The sequence below is a fragment of the Ictalurus furcatus genome, chromosome 7 (genome assembly GCF_023375685.1).
Source record: "Ictalurus furcatus strain D&B chromosome 7, Billie_1.0, whole genome shotgun sequence".
Lineage (NCBI taxonomy): Eukaryota > Metazoa > Chordata > Actinopteri > Siluriformes > Ictaluridae > Ictalurus > Ictalurus furcatus.
This window is the reverse complement of record NC_071261.1, coordinates 13,515,118-13,535,846: the sequence shown is the minus strand read 5'-3', so window position 1 is coordinate 13,535,846 and position 20,729 is coordinate 13,515,118. Positions and strand designations below refer to the sequence as shown.

Sequence of the window (20,729 nt, the reverse complement as noted above, 5' to 3'; positions counted from 1 at the left end):
ATAGGAGATTATTAACTAGATGAAATGAAGAGAACGCAGCTAAAATGATAAAAGATGAGAAATGAAAGCAGCAGGGAGGGGGGAAAAAGTGTTCAGGGGAATTAAAACCTGCAATAATCTACTTTTATTTCCCCAAAGGTTTTAACTGTTAAAGAAACTAGAATAAAGAAGGAAAAGATTAATAATGAAAGGCGGATTGATGAGTTGATTAATAATTAATAATAAAATATCACCAGTTATTATTTATTAACCGCCGCAGAGTGACACACGTGACGTAGCAGGAATCCCGCTCTCTGGTTGGCTAACCCTAACCCTGGGATAGTCACGTCACGCGCGCGTGCACCTGCCAGGCTGTAGCGGGGAGAGAGAGAGAGGAGCGACACGGTGAGTTTACCGCACCTTTCTGCTCGTTGATCCCGCACTTTACCGCACACATAGACAACCACGCGACTTTGCCGTCATGTGGGCTGCGGTGACGGAGCGCTACGAGGCGTTTTTAACGGAGAAGAACTTGCTGACCGACTGTTTAGCGGAGCTCGAGCGGCGCACCGGCGTCCAGAGACACTACATCGCCTCAGGTATGGACTCAGTTAACGGACACACACAAACACACACTGAACTTTAACTTCTTTACGCCACACCTTCACCTGGATCACACGCACACACGCACACACACACACACACACAGAGCTGAGTGTACCCAGAGCTTTCTTTGTATTATGTAAGGAATAAAATGTGTGTGTGTGTGTGTTAGTAAATTAATCAACAACAGGGTGGAGTGTTGAAGTGGAGTTACTGTTACACCCTGAAGTTGATTATTTTCCTCTAACAGCACGTTCCCAAGTGTTTTATTCCTCTTACGCCACAGCAACTCACCAACTATTACACCTTATTATTTATTAAAGAATGACACGTCATACTTTTTTCTGTTTATAGTTACATTTAGCTTTTGTAAAACAAGTTAGTTCCTGTTGTCCTGGTCTAGCAGCTATAAACACCCGTTCCCTCACCAGCTTCTCTTTATTCCCTCTCTTTATTCTAACTCTTTATTCTCTCTCTTTAAGTTAATAAGACATAAAAACAAAAATGCAGTTTGTTACGCATGTTACAGTGAAACAGTAAAGAAGTGTAAACTCCTCTGTTCTGAACATGTCAGAAAACTTAAAGTTACACCTTTACCTCAAACTGTTACACAGCGCTGACACTGGAGACTCCTTCCATAAACATTACATAAAGATCTCATTACACATGTTTTTTAATCTGTTTATTATCAGTGGCACGTCTGCTGTACACGTCCCTGTAAACGAGCCGTTGCTATAGAAACCATAACGTATCAGAATGCGCGCATTAATATAAACCTGCGCTACTGTCAGATCTGCTGTTATAGAAAACTAATCAACACCTTCTGACCAAAGGTCGGCATCGATAATGCTGCACTGCTTATCCATTAGTACTGTAGTGCAAAAAAACCCATGAGATGGAAATTTAAACAAATCCCATCAGCTGAGCTAACTGCTGTATTCTCTAGAGGGGAGTCCTGATGATGTCATCAAAAGGCGGCAGCTTTTAAAAAAAAAAAAACCCACATGTATGTAGTATGTAGGATGTGTGTGTGCATTATGGACACACCCTCGTCCTCTCGCTGGTTTGGATTTCTCATCTCACAGCTGCTCTCCAGGTTATTTATAACTCCGTCCTCAAGTATCTGAACCGCTCAGGAGGTGCTGCGAATCTGTGAAACTGCATTCATAATGGGGTTCAGCTGGACTAGACTCAACCAGGCCTGATTACTGCAAACCCTGTTCAATCAAATCAACACTTAAATGGAACTTTTTCAGCAGCATGAAGTTGGTTAAAAGGTCTTACCTAGTAACACACTATGCCTAAGTTGAAAGAAATTCCAGAAATGATGAGGCAGAAGGTGATTGAAATACATCAGTCTTGGAAGGGTTACAAAGCTATTTCAAAGGCTCTGGGATTCCAAAGAACCACAGTGAGAGTCATTATCTCCAAATGGCAAAAATTTAGCACAGTAGTGAACCTTCCCAGCATTGTCCGACCTTCCAAAATTCTTCCAAGAGCACAGCAATGACTCATACAGGAAGTCACAAAAGGGCCAAGGACAACATCAAGGGACCTATAGGCCTCTCTTGAATCAATAAAAGTCACTGTTCATGACTCCAATATCAGAAAGACACTGGACAAAAATGACATCCATGGAAGAGTGGCGAGGTGAAAACCACCGCTAACCCAGAAGAACATTAAGGCTTGTCTGAATTTTGCCAAAACACACCTTGATGATCCTCAAACCTTTTGGCATGTTCTGTGGACTGATGGGTCGAAAGTGGAACTGTTAAGAAGACAGGGGTGCCGTTACATCTGGCGTAAACCAAATACAGAATTCCACAAAAAGAACATCATACCTACAGTCAAGCATGGTGGTGGCACTAAGATGGTGTGGGGATGCTTTGCTGCTTCAGGGCCTGGGCAACTTGCAGTAATTGAGGGAAACATGAATTCTGCTCTCTACCAGAAAATCCTAAAGGAGAATGTCCAGTCTTCAGTCCGTAAGTTGAAACTCAAGCGCAACTGGATTATGCAGCAAGACAATGATCCAAAGCATAGGAGTAAGTCCTAGTCCTAGAATAAAGTGAAAGACTTATTAGAAGTGTTTGGTTGGAGTTATTACTGCTAAAGGCGGCACAACCAGATTTTAAGTTTAAACATTGGTGATAGATGTTGGATAACATTTTTTGCTTCAATAAAAAAAGATAAAAACTGTATTGTGTTCACTCAGGTTGCCTTATTTTGTTTGAAGATCTAAAACTATTTAGTATGAGATGTACACGAAAACAGAAGAAAATATAGCTGCGAGCAGCAATTATCTGGGTTCAAGCACTGTAGGGCCTGTATCTAATCATTTACACACCATTTATACAGCCATTTTCATGTTTTTCTTTTTCTGTTCTAGCGCCACCAAGTGGTCAAACTCCACAATTTTTGTGGACCTCAGATTGAGCCCTTACATAAGTATACCAAGTTTGGTGAAAATACCAAATGCCGTTTAAGAATTATTACTATGTAACTAATGTGACCACTACATTTACTTTGGCGTGCTGTCGACACGTAAAATCAATATTTAAACTTTTTTTTATTATTTATTATAAATAGACTCCAGAGAATCATGTAGCACTTCTTTCTCTGATACTGAGCGAAAAACCTACGACTAGTTTGCAAAAGTAGGTTTTTAACATTATCTGAAATATTTACAGAACGGTTTGACGGACACCAATGGTTCTTGAGACAAAGTTGTTTAGAATGAGAAGAGCTATCATCTGATATATATATATTACTTGTGTTTTTTTAAAAACATATAACCGTTATATATAACCGTTAAGAGAACTCGTGATGGTGCCACCTAGTGGCCGATTTAAAAAAAACTTTGCAGAAACCTCTTAGACCAAGAGTCAAATAGGTCTATCAAGTTTCGTTCCGTTCGGCCATTGTTAACCTTGTCTAACAGCTTCTGAAAGCTGATTGGCCATGACGTGATGGCTCCTGAGACAAAGACACTGTATGCAAATTCTGAAGTCAATCGGATCAACGGTTCCATAGTTACAGCCAATTTGGCACTGGTTTGGTTCCGATCAGATGAAAAACCTAGAACTAGTTCGCAAAAGTAGGTTTTACAAAAAATCCAAGATGGCGGAGATATCCATTTTGTTTGTCTTGTACCAAGGATTCCATCGATATAATACAAAAGTTATGACCATTTTTCTAAAGAAAATTGGTTTTGCTCACTATAGTGCCACCATCTGGCCGATTGGGCCGAAACTTTCCAACGCTGTAGTGCTCAAAGTTTCAGCTCTCTACGACTCATGGTTTGGTCTGCACGGTCCGTTTTAGGGCAGAATAATAATAATAATAACAATAGTAATAAAAATCCAAAACAAACAAGTACACGATGCTGAACGACGGTTTAGCTAATTACTAGCTGTGGAATCTGTCATTTCGCTGCGTCGCTATAGAAACACGTCTGTGTCGTCACAGTAACTGCAGTAACATTGACACGTCGTGATGGCAGTAACTCTCTCGCACACACGGTTTCATTTCCACTTGTTCTTCATGTCAAATCGAGTGGAACAGTTCTGTGTTTTTTCGAGTTGACGTTTGCGAGAGAAATTGGACGCGAGTTCGTACAAATTATTTTTAGAATTATTTTGATATTTAATAAAAACGCAAAGTTTGACCTGAACACAAGAGCAGAGGAACTGAACTTAGCGGATCAGTTGAATTTGAATGACGTGCAGCTGGTACTTATTTCCCTACACAAATAACCACAGTGCACATACACACGCACACATGCACACACACACACACACACTTGCCAGTCCTGTTTGGTCTCTTTCTGTTCTGGTGTGTGTGCTGCTTAAATACGTTGTTTTTTTTACACACACACACAGAAAGTTGGCTAAAACGTATTTTGGGGGCTGTTGCCCTGAAGATTTTTTATCTTTAGCCCTGAATAATTCTCCGGTTTGTCACAACGTAACTGAACGTCAGTAAAAGAGGACACCTGTAATTTATTATCTTCAGTGAATGCAGGCGAGATCAGTGAGACAGCGTTTACAGGAAAATACACACGTGGAAATACTCGCGTCTTATTGGCTGACAGTCTCTCAATTCTGCTAAACGCTAGCTCACAGTCAGTGTGAGGAAAAATGGATATAAGCCGAGGTTTATATTTATTTAAACCAGTAAAGGTGTTGAAACTGAAACAGAAACATCCTCTGATGCTGAGCAGGAGAATAAGCCATTTAAATGTCTATATGAGTTCCAGTTTACATGAACATGATGAAATATAATGAACTCTGCATGGCTCTGTAGCAGCTAAACACATACAGTGATAGCTTAGCTGTACCTCCTCTTGGCTAGCGACTCCAAACTAGCCTAGTTAGAAAAGTTTTATATTTTATCGGTCTGGTCGTCCTACACAGTGACACACCCGAGGCAAGTTTTATGATAAATCCGACGTTTTTGTAGTGTATTTTTGTAGGATTGAAGGTTTTGAAAATAAAGTAGGTAGTAATCTGATTATTTTTTTACATGTAGTAATCAGTAATGTCATCAGATTATAATTGATTTTAAAATGGTGTATTACTTTTTTTGAGTAACTTACCCAACACTGACACACACACACATACACACATACATGGCTTTCTGTATGTTGCACAGGAATCTCACACACTCCTGCAGAGACATGTGACAAGGAAACACTATGCTCACTTTGTTTTTGTTTGTCCGGCTCATGTTCGTGTTTTGTGTGTGTTAGGGTTAGTGTGTGTGTGTGTCAATGTGTTTGGGTCACATTTGGTGTGTTTGTGTGTGTGTGTGTGTGTGTACTATGAGGGTGTACTATGAGGGTGTGTGTGTATTTGAGCAGGTTTGTGTGGCTCATGTGCTTGTGATTCCAGGCCATGTGTTTGCTCTGTGTGTGTGTGTGTGTATGTGTGTGTGTGTTTGTGTGTGTGTGTGTGTGTGTACTATGAGGGTGTACTATGAGGGTGTGTGTGTATTTGAGCAGGTTTGTGTGGCTCATGTGCTTGTGATTCCAGGCCATGTGTTTGCTCTGTGTGTGTGTGTGTGTATGTGTGTGTGTGTGTGTGTGTGTGTTTTGGCTTAGAGTATTTTATTGGTTTTAAGGATCTTTTTACTCCTCTTCAGAAAACTGCAGGTGAGGGAAACTCATGTTCTTATTGTGTGTGTGTGTGTAGGTACACTGTGCATCATGGCGCTGTACCTGTTATTTGGTTACGGTGCATCTCTCCTCTGCAACCTGATTGGATTCGTCTACCCTGCCTACGCTTCGTAAGTATGACACATGTATGTGTGAGTGAGTGAGTGCGAGAGAGAGTGCGTGAGAGAGTGTGAGTATGTGTGAGTGAGTGCGAGAGAGAGTGCGTGTGAGTGTGTGAGTGAGTGTGAGTGTGTGAGAGAGTGTGAGTATGTGTGAGTGAGTGCGAGAGAGTGCTAGAGTGAGTGCGTGAGAGTGCGTGAGAAAGTGAGTGTGTGAGAGAGTGCGTGAGAGAGTGAGTGAGTGCAAGAGAGAGTGAGTTCGTGAGTATGTGCGTGAGTGAGGGAGTGTGTGAGTGAGGGAGTGTGTGAGTGTGTGAGTGAGTGAGTGAGTGAGTGTGTGAGTGAGTGAGTGAGTGTGTGAGTGAGTGTGTGAGTGAGTGAGTGAGTGTGTGAGGGAGTGAGTGTGTGAGTGAATGAGTGTGAGTGAGTGTGTGAGTGATTGAATGTGTGAGTGAGTGAATGAGTGAGTGAGTGTGAGTGAATGAGTGAGAGAGTGTGAGTGTGTGAGTGTGAGTGACTGTGTGAGTGACTGTGTGAGTGACTGTGTGAGTGAGTAAGTGAGTGAGTAAGTGAGTGTGTGAGTGAGAATACACTTTACCATGATTCCTTGAACAGGAATGCTGACTTTATTTTTATCAGATTAACTTTTGACCCTGTGTATGTGTGTGTTTGCATGTGTGTGCAGTGTGAAAGCGATCGAGAGCAGGAATAAAGAGGACGACACACAGTGGTTGACATACTGGGTGGTGTACGGTATCTTCAGCGTGGCCGAGTTTTTCTCAGACATTTTCCTCTACTGGTTTCCATTTTATTACGCTGGAAAGGTTTTTACACTTCATTCATTGTGTTTATCTGTGTGTGTGTGTGTGTGTGTGTGTGATTACAGAGCACTCGGGTTAATATATGTGTGTGTGTGTGTTTGTGCAGTGTGTGTTCCTGTTATGGTGCATGGCCCCCGTGTCCTGGAACGGTTCTCAGCTGATCTACACTCGAGTGGTTCGTCCATTCTTCCTGCAGCACGAGGCGGCGCTCGACAGCATGGTGAAAGACCTGAGCGGAAAAGCCAAGAGTGCGGCTAAAGAGGGTACACACCACACCTAGTGCTTAACATTAGCATGCGCTGCATCACTTATTACTGTTCGAAGTTAATGGATGAACTTTGATGTTTGGCGGAGCTCGCTAAACACGCTGAAAGAGTTAAACGATATTACAGTGTTTTGTTGTTATTGATTTTAAAATATAAAAACATGTAATGGTGTAAAGGTCAAAAGACTAAATGTGTATAATGTGTAAAGATTTTAATGTTAAAAACGTTGAAATGTTTAAAGGTTAAAGTGTTGCTAGGTGGTTGCTATAGTATTCCAGGTGGTTGCTAGGGTGTTGCAAGGTAGTTGCCATGATATTCCAGTTGGTTGCTAACACATTGTTAGGTGGTTGCTATGGTGTTGCTAGGTAGTTGCTATACTAACCCAGTTGGTTGCTATGGAATTCCATATTGTTGCTAGGGTATTGCTAGGTGGTTGCTATGGTATTGCAAGATGGTTACTATGTTATTCCAGGTGGTTGCTAGAGGGTTGCTAGTCAGTTGCTAAGGACTATTATTATTATTATTATTATTATTATTATTGTTGTTGTTTTTTTTCTTTGTTTACCTGCAACATGCAGAAATGTGTGACGTTCTGAACAAAAAAACAAAAAATAATTAAACATAAAAGTGTCTGAACTGATTTGATGAGTTGAGCTGCATCCTGGACCTTTCCAATATGGTGGATTGTCTAGTCTGGGTGGTACAGAGTACCCATAATGCATTGCAGCAGTACTCCATATACACTGTTATAGATTTAACCTTTAATTCTTTATTTCTGTGTTTTTCTTTTTATTCTTGTCTCTGGTTCAGGTTTCACTCTGTTGGCCAGCGATAAGGATAAATAATCATTTTTAGGAGGTGATGTGAAGAAAATGAGGAAATTTCTTTTCACCACAGTGCCTTTAATTGTCACCTACATTTCATCATCATCTTCATCATCTTCATCTTCATCATCACCATCAGTGACTGAGCTCCAGCTGTTTATATATCATTAATATCATTCTTATAACTGTGAATTAATGTTAACGCATCACTTCACTTCCTAACTATGACTTGTTCATGAAGAACAATGTGTGTTTTTGTTCCAGATCAGTTTTAATACTTAAAATAATAAAATAATAATAAACTTTCACAAAATCTGAGTGCTGTTGTAAATCTTTGACACCAAAGTGTTTTTATTTTTATTTTTAAACTGGACTAAACAACGACAGGCTAAATATCTACCTACTGCTACAGCTACTACTCTCTGAGCTCTGGCACAAACCCTCAAACAGAACAGACGTTCGCTAAATATATATACTCAATTCCAAATGTAATGGCACCTTTTCAGGGAATAGCAAACCTCAACCACAATGAGAAACAAACAAATAATAATAATAAAAAACTTCGCTGGAGCTGCAGGTGGAGTCGTGTTTTTGTGATCAGACAAAAATTTAACTCGGACGTTCAAGTCATTAACAGCTTCAACATGTTTAGTGCAAAAAGATTGATTTATTTCTTAATACATGCATTTTAAACGAATAAATACTGATTTTGGATGTTAGCAGGGTAACATACCCTGGGAGATCAAATTAATAAAATTCTAAATAAATATATTTTTGTTCTATTATAGTCTGTATAGTATATATTTTTAAAATGAAACATTAATTGAAGTTTAAGATATTATTGATTGTGTCATTTCTTTGGATTTACGTTTAATCACGTGGTATAGAACACATTATAAAGTACATGTAAAGCACATACTTGTATATGAGAAGCTTCAAAAGAATCAGTTCTTCAGGGTTATTTGTAATTTAGTGTAAATATGGCATGATATGCTTTAAAATGAGCAAAAAAAACTCAGAGGATTGTGATTTCACCTCAGTTTTTCCATAATGTTTTAAAATGCTTTAAATTACTTTAATAATGCTGTAGGACATACAATTACTCAAATCCATAAAAAAATAAACCATATTACTTTAAACCCAAAACCAACTAAGAAACCTCGTTAAATTAAAAATAATATACCTCTATACTTGCCTGTAGAATAATGCAGGCCGATAATGAATAATTGTTGATTATTAATCCAGAATATATGATATTTACATATTATATAACAAAATAAAGATTTCTTATTTAATTATTATCATTATTAATGTTACTGCGTGTCACCGCTTGAGCCGAACTGCGCATGCGTAGCCGACTCCTGCCAGAGCGTGCTGCGCATGCGCGGTGTGAATCAGGGGGCGGGGCGATAGATCGGGGCGTGACAGACAGAAGGGGGGATTCGGGTGGACACACAACGGCTAAAGGCTAACGGAGTAAATCCAGCCCTTTAAACATTTCCTCCACACACACACACACACACACACTCACACACACTGGACACTGAGGTGAGTGTTTTATCATCGCGGTGTTGGTTTTAAAATTGTGTATTAATGTTTTTTTTAAACCTGCAGTGTGTCATTCAGTCTGTCAGAGGAAATCGCTGCTAACGGTGTTTTTTTTTTCTTCTCCTCAGCAGTGTCACGAATCCCACAGCGGGCTCGTTTTATTCGCTTACATTTATATTAATGTTTATATTCAGGTGTGTAAAGATGATATTGTGAGAAAGATGGGAAAGCGGATGAGAGAAAGAGGATTAGTGATTAAACTGCTTGGTGTGTGGAGATATTTCCGTTAGCTGTGATGTTAACGGCTGCACGCGCCTGCTGTCACCGTGTTTACTCCGCAGCTGTGAGGAGGAAAAAACCCACTGTGTTTATTATTTACTGTTTATTGTTTATTTACAGCGTTACCCACACACACACACACACACACACACACACACACGCACACACACACACACACACACACACTGCAGGATCATGTCCGACATTTTGTCCTAAACATCCAGTGTGTCTCTATCAGTGTAAAGAGGGGGAAAAAACAGGCCTTTAACACACACACACACACACACACACACACCGTGATACACACTGTACTATCACGGCTCACGGTATTATCGCAATATTGTTTTTTATTCTCAAAAATGTTCTTTCTATTCGTTTTTTTTTAAAATAAAACATAAAGCAGTTTAATTAGGAAAAAAACTCTCATAAATTAAATGACAATTAAGCACCAGGAAATTAGAAAGTAAATAATGAAAGTGAAATGAAAGAAAATAACCTTTAAAAACTTAAAATAAATTAAATAAAAATGATCATTAAGATCCTGGAATGAAATGGAACGGATCAATAAAATTGCACAAACACTCTATATAAATGAAAAATATGAATAAAATAAAAGCATAAAGACGGAACGATAATTGAAGCCTTAAATACTTTAAATAAAATGTCGATTATTAACCCTAAATACATTTGAAAAATTTCACAGTTAAAATTTTATGCTCAATTAATTTTTTTAATTGTCCATAAAAATAATAATGTTTTATAATTCAGCATAAAACAGTTATTAGAATCTTGACTGAAAAAAGGTCATTCTTGTTTGATGTTAAACAGCGGTATGTCACATAAATAAATCTAATTAATTAATGAACTTCAGTATGGTCAGGGTAATAAATTAACATTTGTTTAGTTTTGCGCGATGCACAAGGAATGATATTAAACACCAAAAAGATGTAAATACACAAACTCAAAAAAATATTATAATCTCTCTGTAGATGTTTAAACTCAATTGTTTGAATTAAAGTTTTTTTTTCGCTGAAAACATACCGCGGTATCTTGATGTGATATATAAATCCATGATCGCTGGATAATAGGAAGCAAAGCGAAGTGCTATGCCCTCATGCGCTCCTGTCGGTCATCACTACACCTCTTCACTTCTCATTAGCATATATTCAAACGCATCTCAGCTTCTGACATTTGCTCCGCCCCCTAAGCTAGCTGTAAAGTAGGGGACTTATAAAGTGCCTCCTTAGGACCGGGTTAATTCACACATTCTGACATCTGATGTTCTGACAAGTGTGTTAATTACACTGCACTCACCTGGGTCCTAGCCGTATAATTAACATCGCTCAGAGAAGGGGAGAGAGAGAGAGTTTAAACACGCATCATTCATCTCACACTGGTGTGTTTTTGTGTTTGTGCAGGAACAGTGTGAAGATTTTGTGTGCAGATCCATCAATCCTGATCATCAGACCCAGAACCCGTGTGGAGAACCTCAGCCCCACTTCACTTTGGCTTTCAGCAGTGAGTGATACTGGAACACTAAACACTTTCAGTACCTGTAATAAATAAACCTGACACACGTGTGTGTGTGTTCAGATTTCTCACTCAGTGGTGCGATAACTGATGGCCCAGAATGTCTACAAGTAATAACATAGCACAGGCCAGGAAACTGGTGGAGCAGCTGAGGATCGAGGCAGGGATCGAGCGTATCAAGGTACACACACACTAATAATAATAATACGTGTGGAGACGTATTCTTAACACATGTTACAGCATTAACACTAGATTCACCCTCACAGATGGTGGTTTGGCTGTAAGGGTTCTAGAATGATCAGCTAGAAGATGAAGGTTCAATATTTCTTGGCAAGAACTGATGGTTGTGAAGGTTGTAGAACAGTTGGCTAGAAGGTTCAAGACATCTTGGCAGGAAGGTTGTAGAATCTTCTGTCTAAACCTTCTGATGGCTGTCAGGGTTCTAGAATGATCAGAGCAAATCCCCTATGCAGAGGTCTCTGAAGGTTCTAGGGTCCTCAGCTAGAGAATTTGAGACCTCTTGGTGGAAACGTTCTAGAATCACTAGGGCAAACCTTTGGAAGTGTATAAGGGTTCTAGAATTATCAGCGCAAAAGTCCCCGTTGCACAGGTTCCTGATTAGTCAGGGCTCTGAAGGTTCTAGAATCCTCTCCTGTCTCCATGAAGGCACGGTTAAGAGTTTAAGGCAGCCATTTTAAACTGCCATCTACTTCTGCCATAGCTAGTTAGTTAGCCGGTATTAGCAAGGGCTGGACTGGTTGTCATGGTTACAGTGTCTTTCTCTCTCTCTCTCTCTCTCTCTCTCTCTCTCTCACACACTCTCTCTCTCTCACTCTCACGCTCTCTCACTCTCAGGTGTCTAAGGCGGCCGCTGATCTGATGAGTTACTGTGAGCAGCACGCACGCAGCGACGCCCTCCTGGTGGGCGTGCCCACTTCCGAAAACCCCTTTAAAGATAAAAAACCCTGCATCCTCCTATAGCCACTCTCTCTCTCTCACTCTCTCTCTCATTCTCATCCATCCATCAGTCATTCTCTTTATCTGTCTGTCCATCCATCCTGCTTTACTCCTTTTTGTTTCTTTTTTCCCTTTGCTACATTACCTAATATAACGCACAGAGAAGAGGAGAATAAAACACCCGTCTCTCTCCTCACTGAGAACGAGGGATGAGTGTGTATATGATGAGCAGGGAATGGGAAGAAAGGGATGAAAAGAAGAAGAGGAAAAGAAGTAGAGGAAAATAGTGACCTGTACAGCTGAACACCCGTCCGGCTGCGTCCCAATCCTCATCCTGTTCCCTACATAGTGCTCTGCTTTTGCCAGTTTGGAGCACTCGTTCACTCCCACAATGCACTGCAGCAGGGTCGTGTCCTGATGACGTTCCGTGCATGATGCAGTGAGTAGGGTGTAGAGAACATGGTGTGGTTTGGGACACATCCAGGCCTACAGGTTCTCAGTATGTTCCATTCTTTCTTTCTTTTTTTCTACTCTTTTTATTTTCCGAAGAACGTACCTGCGTGAAGTTTTGTACACGCCTTTGCAGACATCAGTGTTGTGGAACATCTGAGTAATAATTCAGCATGTGGTGAACCGCAGTGAATCAGTGAAGGTTCTGCAGGAACATATGGAGGTATCGGTTCTAACCTACCTCACCTTCAGTTCTCTAACTCCAGTAAAAGTCAATCTGGAACTCTGATTGTAAAGTCCACGCAGAACCCACAAGCCCCGTGTATAAACTTTGTTTAGAAAGGCGGTGTGTGTGCGCGAGACTCTTTAACGCTAGCTGTGTGTTACGCTTTTCTTTCGCTGTACAGTGTTTGATAAACAGAGGCACGGTTCTCCTGTGTTCTCTCTTCCTGTGATCTTTCTTTCCTGTCCTGTTCCTCCTCACTTCCTCCTCCACACCTTGTGTTCTGGGTTCCACTCAATACTCAGTGTGTGTGTGTGTGTTCCGTCTGAATGTTTTTATTCACGATGAATTTGACTAGGTTCTAGAATTCTGGATGGGGTTCTGTAATCTCCAGTGTTACAGGTCTAAACTCCACGCTGTCGGTTCTAGAGTTTTTCCAGCAGGGTTCTAAGATTTTACAGTCCTCGCCACAAAGGACGTAGGCTCTTAGGTGCAAAGGCTCTAGAATTTGTGACATGAAGGTTCCTAGACTCTGAGGTGCACCCGTTCCAGGAACCTCTGCAAGGTTGTAGACTTTTGCATGGACATTCTAGACGTCTCCAACGTTCTAGGCTGCTCAAATGAAGAATTGTTGTAGAAGGTGGAGGTTTTAGACGTAAAGTAAGGAGGTTCCAGAACCTTCCGCACAAAGGGTAAGGGTTCTGGAATCCTCAGGACAAAGGTTACAGTACCACGGCAGAGGTACCCGAATACTCAGGGCTCCGAAGGTTCTAGAATCGTCAACTGAAAAGGGTTCTAGAATCCACAATGCAAATCTTCTGATGCCTGTCAGGGTTCTAGAATCATCAGTGCGAAAGTTACAAACCCCCAGTGTAGAGGCTCTAAAGTTCGCAGTGGTTGTCAGGGTTCTTGAATCACGAGCGCAAGAAAAGTTCCCAATGCCCAGTGCAGATGTTCCTACTCAGGGCTCTGGAGGTTCCAGAATCCTCAGATTGAAAAATTCAGAACCTCTTCAGGAAGGTTCTATACTCGTCGGTTCAGTGGACGGGGTTTTAGAATATGAAGGTTCTAGAGCACTCAGAAAAATAATTTTGGGTTACTACACCTGCTACACAATTTTTAAAAATGGAATGTGTGTGTGTGCATTCCAGTCTCTATGGGCTGCGTCCCAAACCACCGCACTACACCGTCATTAGCAAGTGGTGCCACACGTTTACCAGCCACAGCGAGGGTTTCCATGACAACTGGTCAGGGGAACAGTGAAGTGGTTTGGGACGCAGCCTATAGGTAAAGAGGTGGGAGTGAGTGTGTATTCCAGCTTTGTCCCAATTCCTTTTCTGTCTAGCGCACCCTCGCTTGTGCCACAGGTTTTGTCAGATTGCAACAATGCATCCTGGGTAACTGCTGCTCCTACAGTAAAGTTCTGATCTTTACTCTTGCTGATGAAGTAACCAACGGGGAGAGTCGAAGGCTGTATTGGAACAGAGCCAGTGTGCTTGATTCATACATTCAACAGAAGAGCAGCTGATGGAAACACACAGCAGTTTATTTACGTGTGTGTTTGTGTGTGAGTGTGTGTGTGTGTGAGAGAGAGAGAGCGAGAGAGAGAGAGAGACCCAACCCCAATCTAACAAAATGGCCGTTCAAGATGACAAGCTCCTGCATAAGAAAAAAAAACATTCAAGTGCCAAATTTCAGTGATTTATTATTTTTTTTCAGGACCAAACAGAATTTATGGGACTGTGCACGTGTCTGTGTGTGTCTGTCTATGACTATACGTGGCGATATTTGAGGTGTGTGTTTATAAGGGAAACCTGCTGTGCTCCTCACACAGGCCTGGGAGTGTGCCTAGGTAGGGAGCATGTGAAGAGTGTTACATCACTTCCTGTTCGACGTTCCAGTATTTTTTATTTTATTTTTATTTTGCACACAAGTGACTAGAAGTTTCAACAAATAACTCTCTGACTGATGAGTGTGGTGCAAAAGTAATGGCACCCTCATCACATACCTTAAAACTGCGAGCCCGGAGTTCAGGCTCGAGCGTGATTCAAGTGTACATCCTTATTTATGGACATTTTGAAGGAATATGTGCTCACAATAATCACTAGTCTTAAATATTTAAATATGTGCCAACTCTGTGTATGAGAGAGAGAAAGAGAGCAGCTGATGTCTGCAAAAATCCCACTCTGTGGAGATTCAGTGCCAAGTTTCACTAACAGTTCATTTTACTGATGTATGATGATACATCACACAACAAAGGGTGTGTGTGTGTGTGTGTGTGTGTGTGTGTGAGCTCCACCTCCATCTGTCACTCTGTTCTCTCCCCTGCGTGCATCCTTTCTGCCTCGATTATGAAGATATCTCTATTTTTTGTAACCGTTTCTCTCGGACATGCCATAAATCATGTTTTCTTGCACACTGTTAATATTTTGTGGATTTAAAAAAATTGCTGTTTGAAATCGAGAAGAAAAAAAAATCTTAAAGACATAGAAGTAAATAAAGATGAATAATGTCACTCAGAGCTGCTTGTCACTTTATTGCTCTTATTCTTCATTTTTAAATATCAACATTACAAGTGTGAGGTCAGAGTGCGGCTCCAGTGCGGGTTTTTATTGTATCTTATTATTATTATTTAAAATTTTTCTTGACAGTGCTGCAATTTGTCCACAGGAGGTGCTGAGCCACACACTGGAATGTCACTTCACACTCATTAATGAAGCATGTAATTAAAATAAATACAGAATGACATCATCTGAGCACTTTACTATTACAGACCATCATGCAGGTGTGTGTGTGTGTGTGTGTATGAGAGAGAGAGAGAATCAGGTGTCGGTGTCGGTGGAGTCAGAGGCATCGCTCAGGTGTGTTTGTTTCTTGCGGATGTTCCAGTGTAAACACTCTGCTAAACTCTCGAACCAGTCGTACACCAGTCCGTGACGGCACAGAGACGGAACCGGGTAACACGATGTAGTGATCTTAATGCTGCACACACACACAGAAAGGATTAATAATGCACACACACACACACACACTTCTATACCACTGTGGTATTGTTCTAAACACACAGTAAGCTGATTTCTGCAGTAGTGTGTGATTTGGGACGCAGCCCATTAAGGGCTAAGGGAGTGATTGTCTCACCTGTCTCCATGCTGGATTTCCTGTCTCTTCCTGCCATCGAAGGAAACCCACGCCGTGTTCCGAGCGTCTGGAGAGAGAGCGATCTAAACACACACACACACAGATTATCTGAATAAACAGAAATCATCCACCTGTCTCACTTTCTTTCTCACTCTCCGATTCACTCTCACTCCCTCCCTTGTGTCAGTCTGTCTTACTCTCTCTACTGTTACTCTCTCCCCTGTCACTTGTCTCACCCTCTCTCCATCTGTCTCACTGTCTTACCCTCATTCTGTCTCTTTTTCTCCCATCACTCTATCTCACTCTCCTTCGTTACTCTATCTCACTCTCTCCCCCATGTCTCACTGTCTCTTTTTATCTCACATGTAACTGTCTCACTCTCTCCAAGTCTCACCATGAGCTCGACCCCAGCAGGCACGACAATGGGTCTGAAGGAGAGTGAGTGAGGGCAGATGGGCGTGACCATGATGGCAGGGACGTTGGGGTGGATCATGGACGCTCCTGCTGCCGCTGCATACGCCGTGCTCCCTGTGGGTGTCGACACAATCACACCTGCACACAGACAGGGGGCAGAGTCAAACTCACTACTATCAGGATAAAGTGGGCGTGTCCCATACCACACATCCTACTCCATACACAGGTCACAAACACCATTTGCTCAGATGAACTTTGACCTCTGAACACTCACCATCTCCCTGCACGGAGGTAATGAGACGTCCATCCAGGTACAGATCAACGTTGGACAGGTAAGAGGAGGGACCTCTGTCCACCACGACCTCATTCAGCACCTACACACACACACACACACCTAGACATCATGTATACTCTGTGTGTGTGTGTGTGTGTGTGTGTGTGTGTGTGTGTGTAATTAAAACCTAGTGTGTCTTATTATGACAGTGTGTGTGTGTGTGTACACTGCCGTGTATTTAACGCCAAGTGATGATGAAAGGTGTTTTATGCCTGGTGACATGGAGACAGCCTTAGACTTTGGATAGGAGATGTGTGTGTGTGTGTGTGTGTGTGTGTGTTACCTGTAGCTGCAGTGAGACAGGGTTTGTGTGTGTGTGTGTAACACTGCCGTTCTCCTGGTCCCTCTGAAGTGATCCTTTCATCACCTTCACCTTCAGACGACTACGCAGCACCACAGCGGCATTACCTAGGCAACACACACACACATGCACACACACTCTTAACACCTTGTTCAGGTAAGCAGTGACCAGTTAAATGTAACATTGTTTCTGATCTGATGGATTATAGAACGTATAGCGTTTAGAGCGATTGGAACGTTCTAGCACACACACGCACACACACACATGCACGCCAAGCCCCTTTCTCTCACAGTGGAGACTCTGCGTACCTGCGAACACTTTGTCCACTTCAGTCTTATATGTCTCGAAATTAAAGGGTGTGAGGAAGCCGAGCGAGCCGAGGTGGAAGGCCATGACGGGCGGGACGCTGCCCTGCACACACACACACACAGAGCATCTTTATACCACTAACACAATACACAAGTAAACACCAGCATAATGATGATGATGATGATGATGTCTGACCTGGAAGAGTGATGATGCGTACAGCAGTGTACCGTCTCCTCCCAGACACACTATCAGATCTATACAGTCTGAGATATCATCAAACCCTACACACACACACACACACACACACACACACACACGGGAATTTAAATCTCATTCTGTGGTATATGGTGTAGTATGGTATAGTGCGGTGCAGCTTATCCACCCTCTCTGAAGGTACACAGTTGTCTCCTGATGCTAGAGAACGACTCGTCTGCCATCAGAGCTCCATCCTCAACCACCTTCTTCTCCACATACACACTCAGACCTTTCTCCTAAAAAACACACACACACACAGGCTTACTACACTGCACTGCACTTTAAATAACCTTCAGTGGCACTCATAATAAATCTTGAATATAGACTGTTGACCGAAAGCTCGGCCGCTGCGATGAAGATGAAGATGGAGAAGAGCGTACCTGGATGAGGAAACTGCACAACTCCTTAAACGGCTCTAGCAGGTTCTCATCTCGGATCTTGCGGATCACCAAGACGTTGAGTGGCGGCTTGTTCCACACCAACCTCTGACTCACCGGATCCTGGATGTGCCTAATAAACACACACATGCATGCATGCATGCATGCACGCGCGCACACACACGCGCGCACACACACACACACACAAACAGCAATGCATTGTGGGAATGCAAATTGTATATTCTCCATTCTGACCAGATTCTCCACTATGTAGTGAACAGTGTGTGGTTTGGGACATGGCGAGTGTGCATTTCTTACATGATGGAGGTCGGGTTGGGCAGGATGCAGGCTTTGGGTCCGAAGTGTGTGCTGGGATACGGGCCGTGGAGGAAGTGAGCTCGTCTGGAACGAACAGGAGTCGAAACGGTTCTGTGATCAATGTTATCGCAGTAATAAACGTGGCCATGTTTTGGCTCGTCACTGACCCTGTCTCACTACCTGCACTTGTCCAGTCTCTTCGTGGAGCTCTCGCTGGTCTCAGAGGCGTCATGTGACTCGGAGTCTCCTCTGAGCTCGCTCCCTGAACACGCCTGCTCCGCTCCGTTCACTCTCCGCCGACTTCGCTTAATCTCTCTCCGTCTCTTTGGAGACTTCCTGTGACCTTCGGTGCCACAGATCTGTTCTTCTGGCATCTCATTAGGCTGGTTCTCATCTGAACACTCCATCCTGAACACACACACAAAGATTTACACATTTTAAAAGATCAAGATGAACTCAGATAGGCAAAATAAGCTTGTTAATCTTTTGTATTTTAATAATTTATTGAAGTCTTGCTGGATATTCATTTGTATGTCATGAAAATCATGGATACATGACACATTTTATTCATATGTCCATTTATTTTTAATCATTTTTCCAAAACGTCTAACCAACAACAACAACTGAAACCACCAACTCTTAACTCTTATCAGGTTAAAAGACAACATTTACCCCAGACTCCGGCAAAGAACTGTAACTGTCAGCAAAACCTTTAAATCCAAACGCAGTGTTCAGGCATCTTTATACAATTTGAATCTGTTGCTAATCCATTTGAGCTTTGGACACTGTTTAGAGCGCTGAAGTCGCTGCATATTACGTCATAGACCAGCGACGAAAGTGAACGCCCTCCTTGGTTCTGCAGTAGATTAGCTATCGAAGATTAACTAGAATGTTTTTCCTCTTCAAATAGTTCGCCCTCATAATGTATATTAAACACAAATAACACTAAAAAGTCAATATTTTGCTAAATGGTTCAGCACAGAGCATTCATTTTAATTTGACTCACCAGCTCTTAAAATTAGCTTGAAGGATACGCTAACACGGACATGAGGGTGCGTTCGTATTGTTTATTCTGCACATATTTGCGCATATCATGTGAAATAAAGGAATAAACAAACAAACAAACAAATAAACAAACAAATACAGCAGCTTGTTGCCATTATTACCTTAAACCACTTAATTGCTCATTATTTCGTCGGTATGTGACTACATGAACTTTGCCCATTTGGAAGCTGTATATGTCGCAAATCTGTGGTTTTTCATCAATATATTATTAGTGGAAGTATATGTTTTGTTCACATTTTGAGGTGAGAAACTACAGAGTAAAATCTGGCATCTTCATTTTTACAGAATTGTAGAATACAGAGCAATGGGTTCTAGAATTCAGATTGTAGTCACAGGATTATAAAAATCCTCAGTGCAAGGGTTCTAACTGAGGTTTTAGCATCATCAGATAGGACAAATTCACACGGTGTGTTAGGGAGGTTGAGACATAAACAGGAGTGTGTTTAGTTCCATCCTGTCACTCTCCAAAACTGAGATCTGAGATCCCTATTTCCAGGTTTTGCTAAGTCACATGGTGATAGTTTCTGGTTGATATTCTTTAAGGTGGACATGCAGAACAATAAATAAACATCAGTTTGTCAAGAAATGTCTTTTAGATTTGTGGGGTTTTTTTTTTTTTTTTTTTTTTTACTGTTTAGTGTGAATGGGTGAGTTAGCTAGCTTGCTCTAAAGCAGAGATGTTTCCTCAATCTCACCTCAATATTGTAGTCAAAGGTTAAATGACGCACTTCATGAACCATCTCTTAAGGGGAGGTTCTGTTATGAATTCCTCCACTCAGGGCAGGTCAAGGTTTCCAGTGTAGTGAGCCCTGCTTGCTTTTTGTTTATGTTATGGCTGTGTGCATTTTTTTGTTCCAGTCCTGTCTCCACCTGTGTATTGTCATTGGGTTGTTCCCCTACTGTGTGCATCTGCTCTGTGTTCAGCTCTTAATTAGTATGGTTAGTCATGCCTTGTTGTTTCCTTTTCTCTTTGCGAAGTCTTGCCAATCATACCATGCAGATCTGAGCATTTTCTTTTTCTGTTCCTTATTTCCTTTACCAACTCCTGCCTGCATTATTATGGATATGGATTTCCATTGTATTAATTTTATATATGTTACTGAGATAAAGACATAAACAGAAGTGCATTTAGTTTTGTTCTATCATGCTCCAAAGCTAAGAATTGAGACTTTAATCAGCGGATACAGTGTATTATAGTCATTAATTAAACAGATTTTGGTCGCACAGATGCAAACATATACTGATTGATTAAAATGAATATAAGTGCGCTCCTGTTTATTTCTCGACCTCCCGAACACCTGACTTGAATTTGTTGGAAATCTGAGAAAGGTAAAATTTTTCACAAAAAAAATCTAAGGGGTGAAAAATGAAACTTTCTTCAATTTTCTCCAAATGCACATGGTTAGGTAATGACATTGAGACAGAAACAGGAGTGCTTTTACCTATAACACTCCAAAACTGAGA

The 20,729-nt window shown here is 41.4% G+C and overlaps 3 protein-coding genes across 6 annotated transcripts; 2 read left to right on the top strand and 1 right to left on the bottom strand.

Annotated features, from left to right (window-relative positions):
• The first annotated feature begins 331 nt into the window (after window positions 1–331).
• Window positions 332–8,085, top strand: zgc:101744 (Receptor expression-enhancing protein 6-like). Its single transcript, XM_053628672.1, has 5 exons — window positions 332–578; window positions 5,775–5,868; window positions 6,542–6,680; window positions 6,784–6,940; window positions 7,754–8,085. Exons 1-5 carry the CDS (start codon window positions 461–463, stop codon window positions 7,786–7,788), a joined length of 543 nt encoding a protein of 180 aa, XP_053484647.1. The 5' UTR covers window positions 332–460; the 3' UTR covers window positions 7,789–8,085.
• A 1,117-nt stretch (window positions 8,086–9,202) lies between these two features.
• Window positions 9,203–15,269, top strand: gng7 (guanine nucleotide binding protein (G protein), gamma 7). Of its 2 annotated transcripts, none has more exons than XM_053628663.1 (4): window positions 9,203–9,315; window positions 11,013–11,112; window positions 11,188–11,305; window positions 11,980–15,269. In XM_053628663.1, exons 3-4 carry the CDS (start codon window positions 11,225–11,227, stop codon window positions 12,103–12,105), a joined length of 207 nt encoding a protein of 68 aa, XP_053484638.1. In that variant the 5' UTR covers window positions 9,203–9,315; window positions 11,013–11,112; window positions 11,188–11,224; the 3' UTR covers window positions 12,106–15,269. The 2 variants fall into 2 exon arrangements, with proteins under 2 accessions (XP_053484638.1, XP_053484639.1); XM_053628664.1 differs by lacking the exon at window positions 9,203–9,315 and adding an exon at window positions 9,324–9,658.
• On the bottom strand, window positions 15,267–20,167 carry nadkb (NAD kinase b). Of its 3 annotated transcripts, none has more exons than XM_053628661.1 (12): window positions 19,961–20,167; window positions 18,381–18,608; window positions 18,201–18,284; window positions 17,886–18,015; window positions 17,633–17,741; window positions 17,446–17,531; window positions 17,250–17,352; window positions 16,924–17,048; window positions 16,581–16,680; window positions 16,287–16,444; window positions 15,893–15,975; window positions 15,267–15,736 (listed from the first exon to the last, which is right to left on the bottom strand). In XM_053628661.1, the coding sequence occupies exons 2-12, from the start codon at window positions 18,605–18,607 to the stop codon at window positions 15,577–15,579; spliced, it is 1,365 nt and encodes a 454-aa protein (XP_053484636.1). In that variant the 5' UTR covers window position 18,608; window positions 19,961–20,167; the 3' UTR covers window positions 15,267–15,576. The 3 variants fall into 3 exon arrangements, with proteins under 3 accessions (XP_053484636.1, XP_053484634.1, XP_053484635.1); XM_053628659.1 differs by lacking the exon at window positions 19,961–20,167 and adding an exon at window positions 19,367–19,504; XM_053628660.1 differs by lacking the exon at window positions 19,961–20,167 and adding an exon at window positions 18,873–19,160.
• Between the last annotated feature and the right edge of the window lie 562 nt (window positions 20,168–20,729).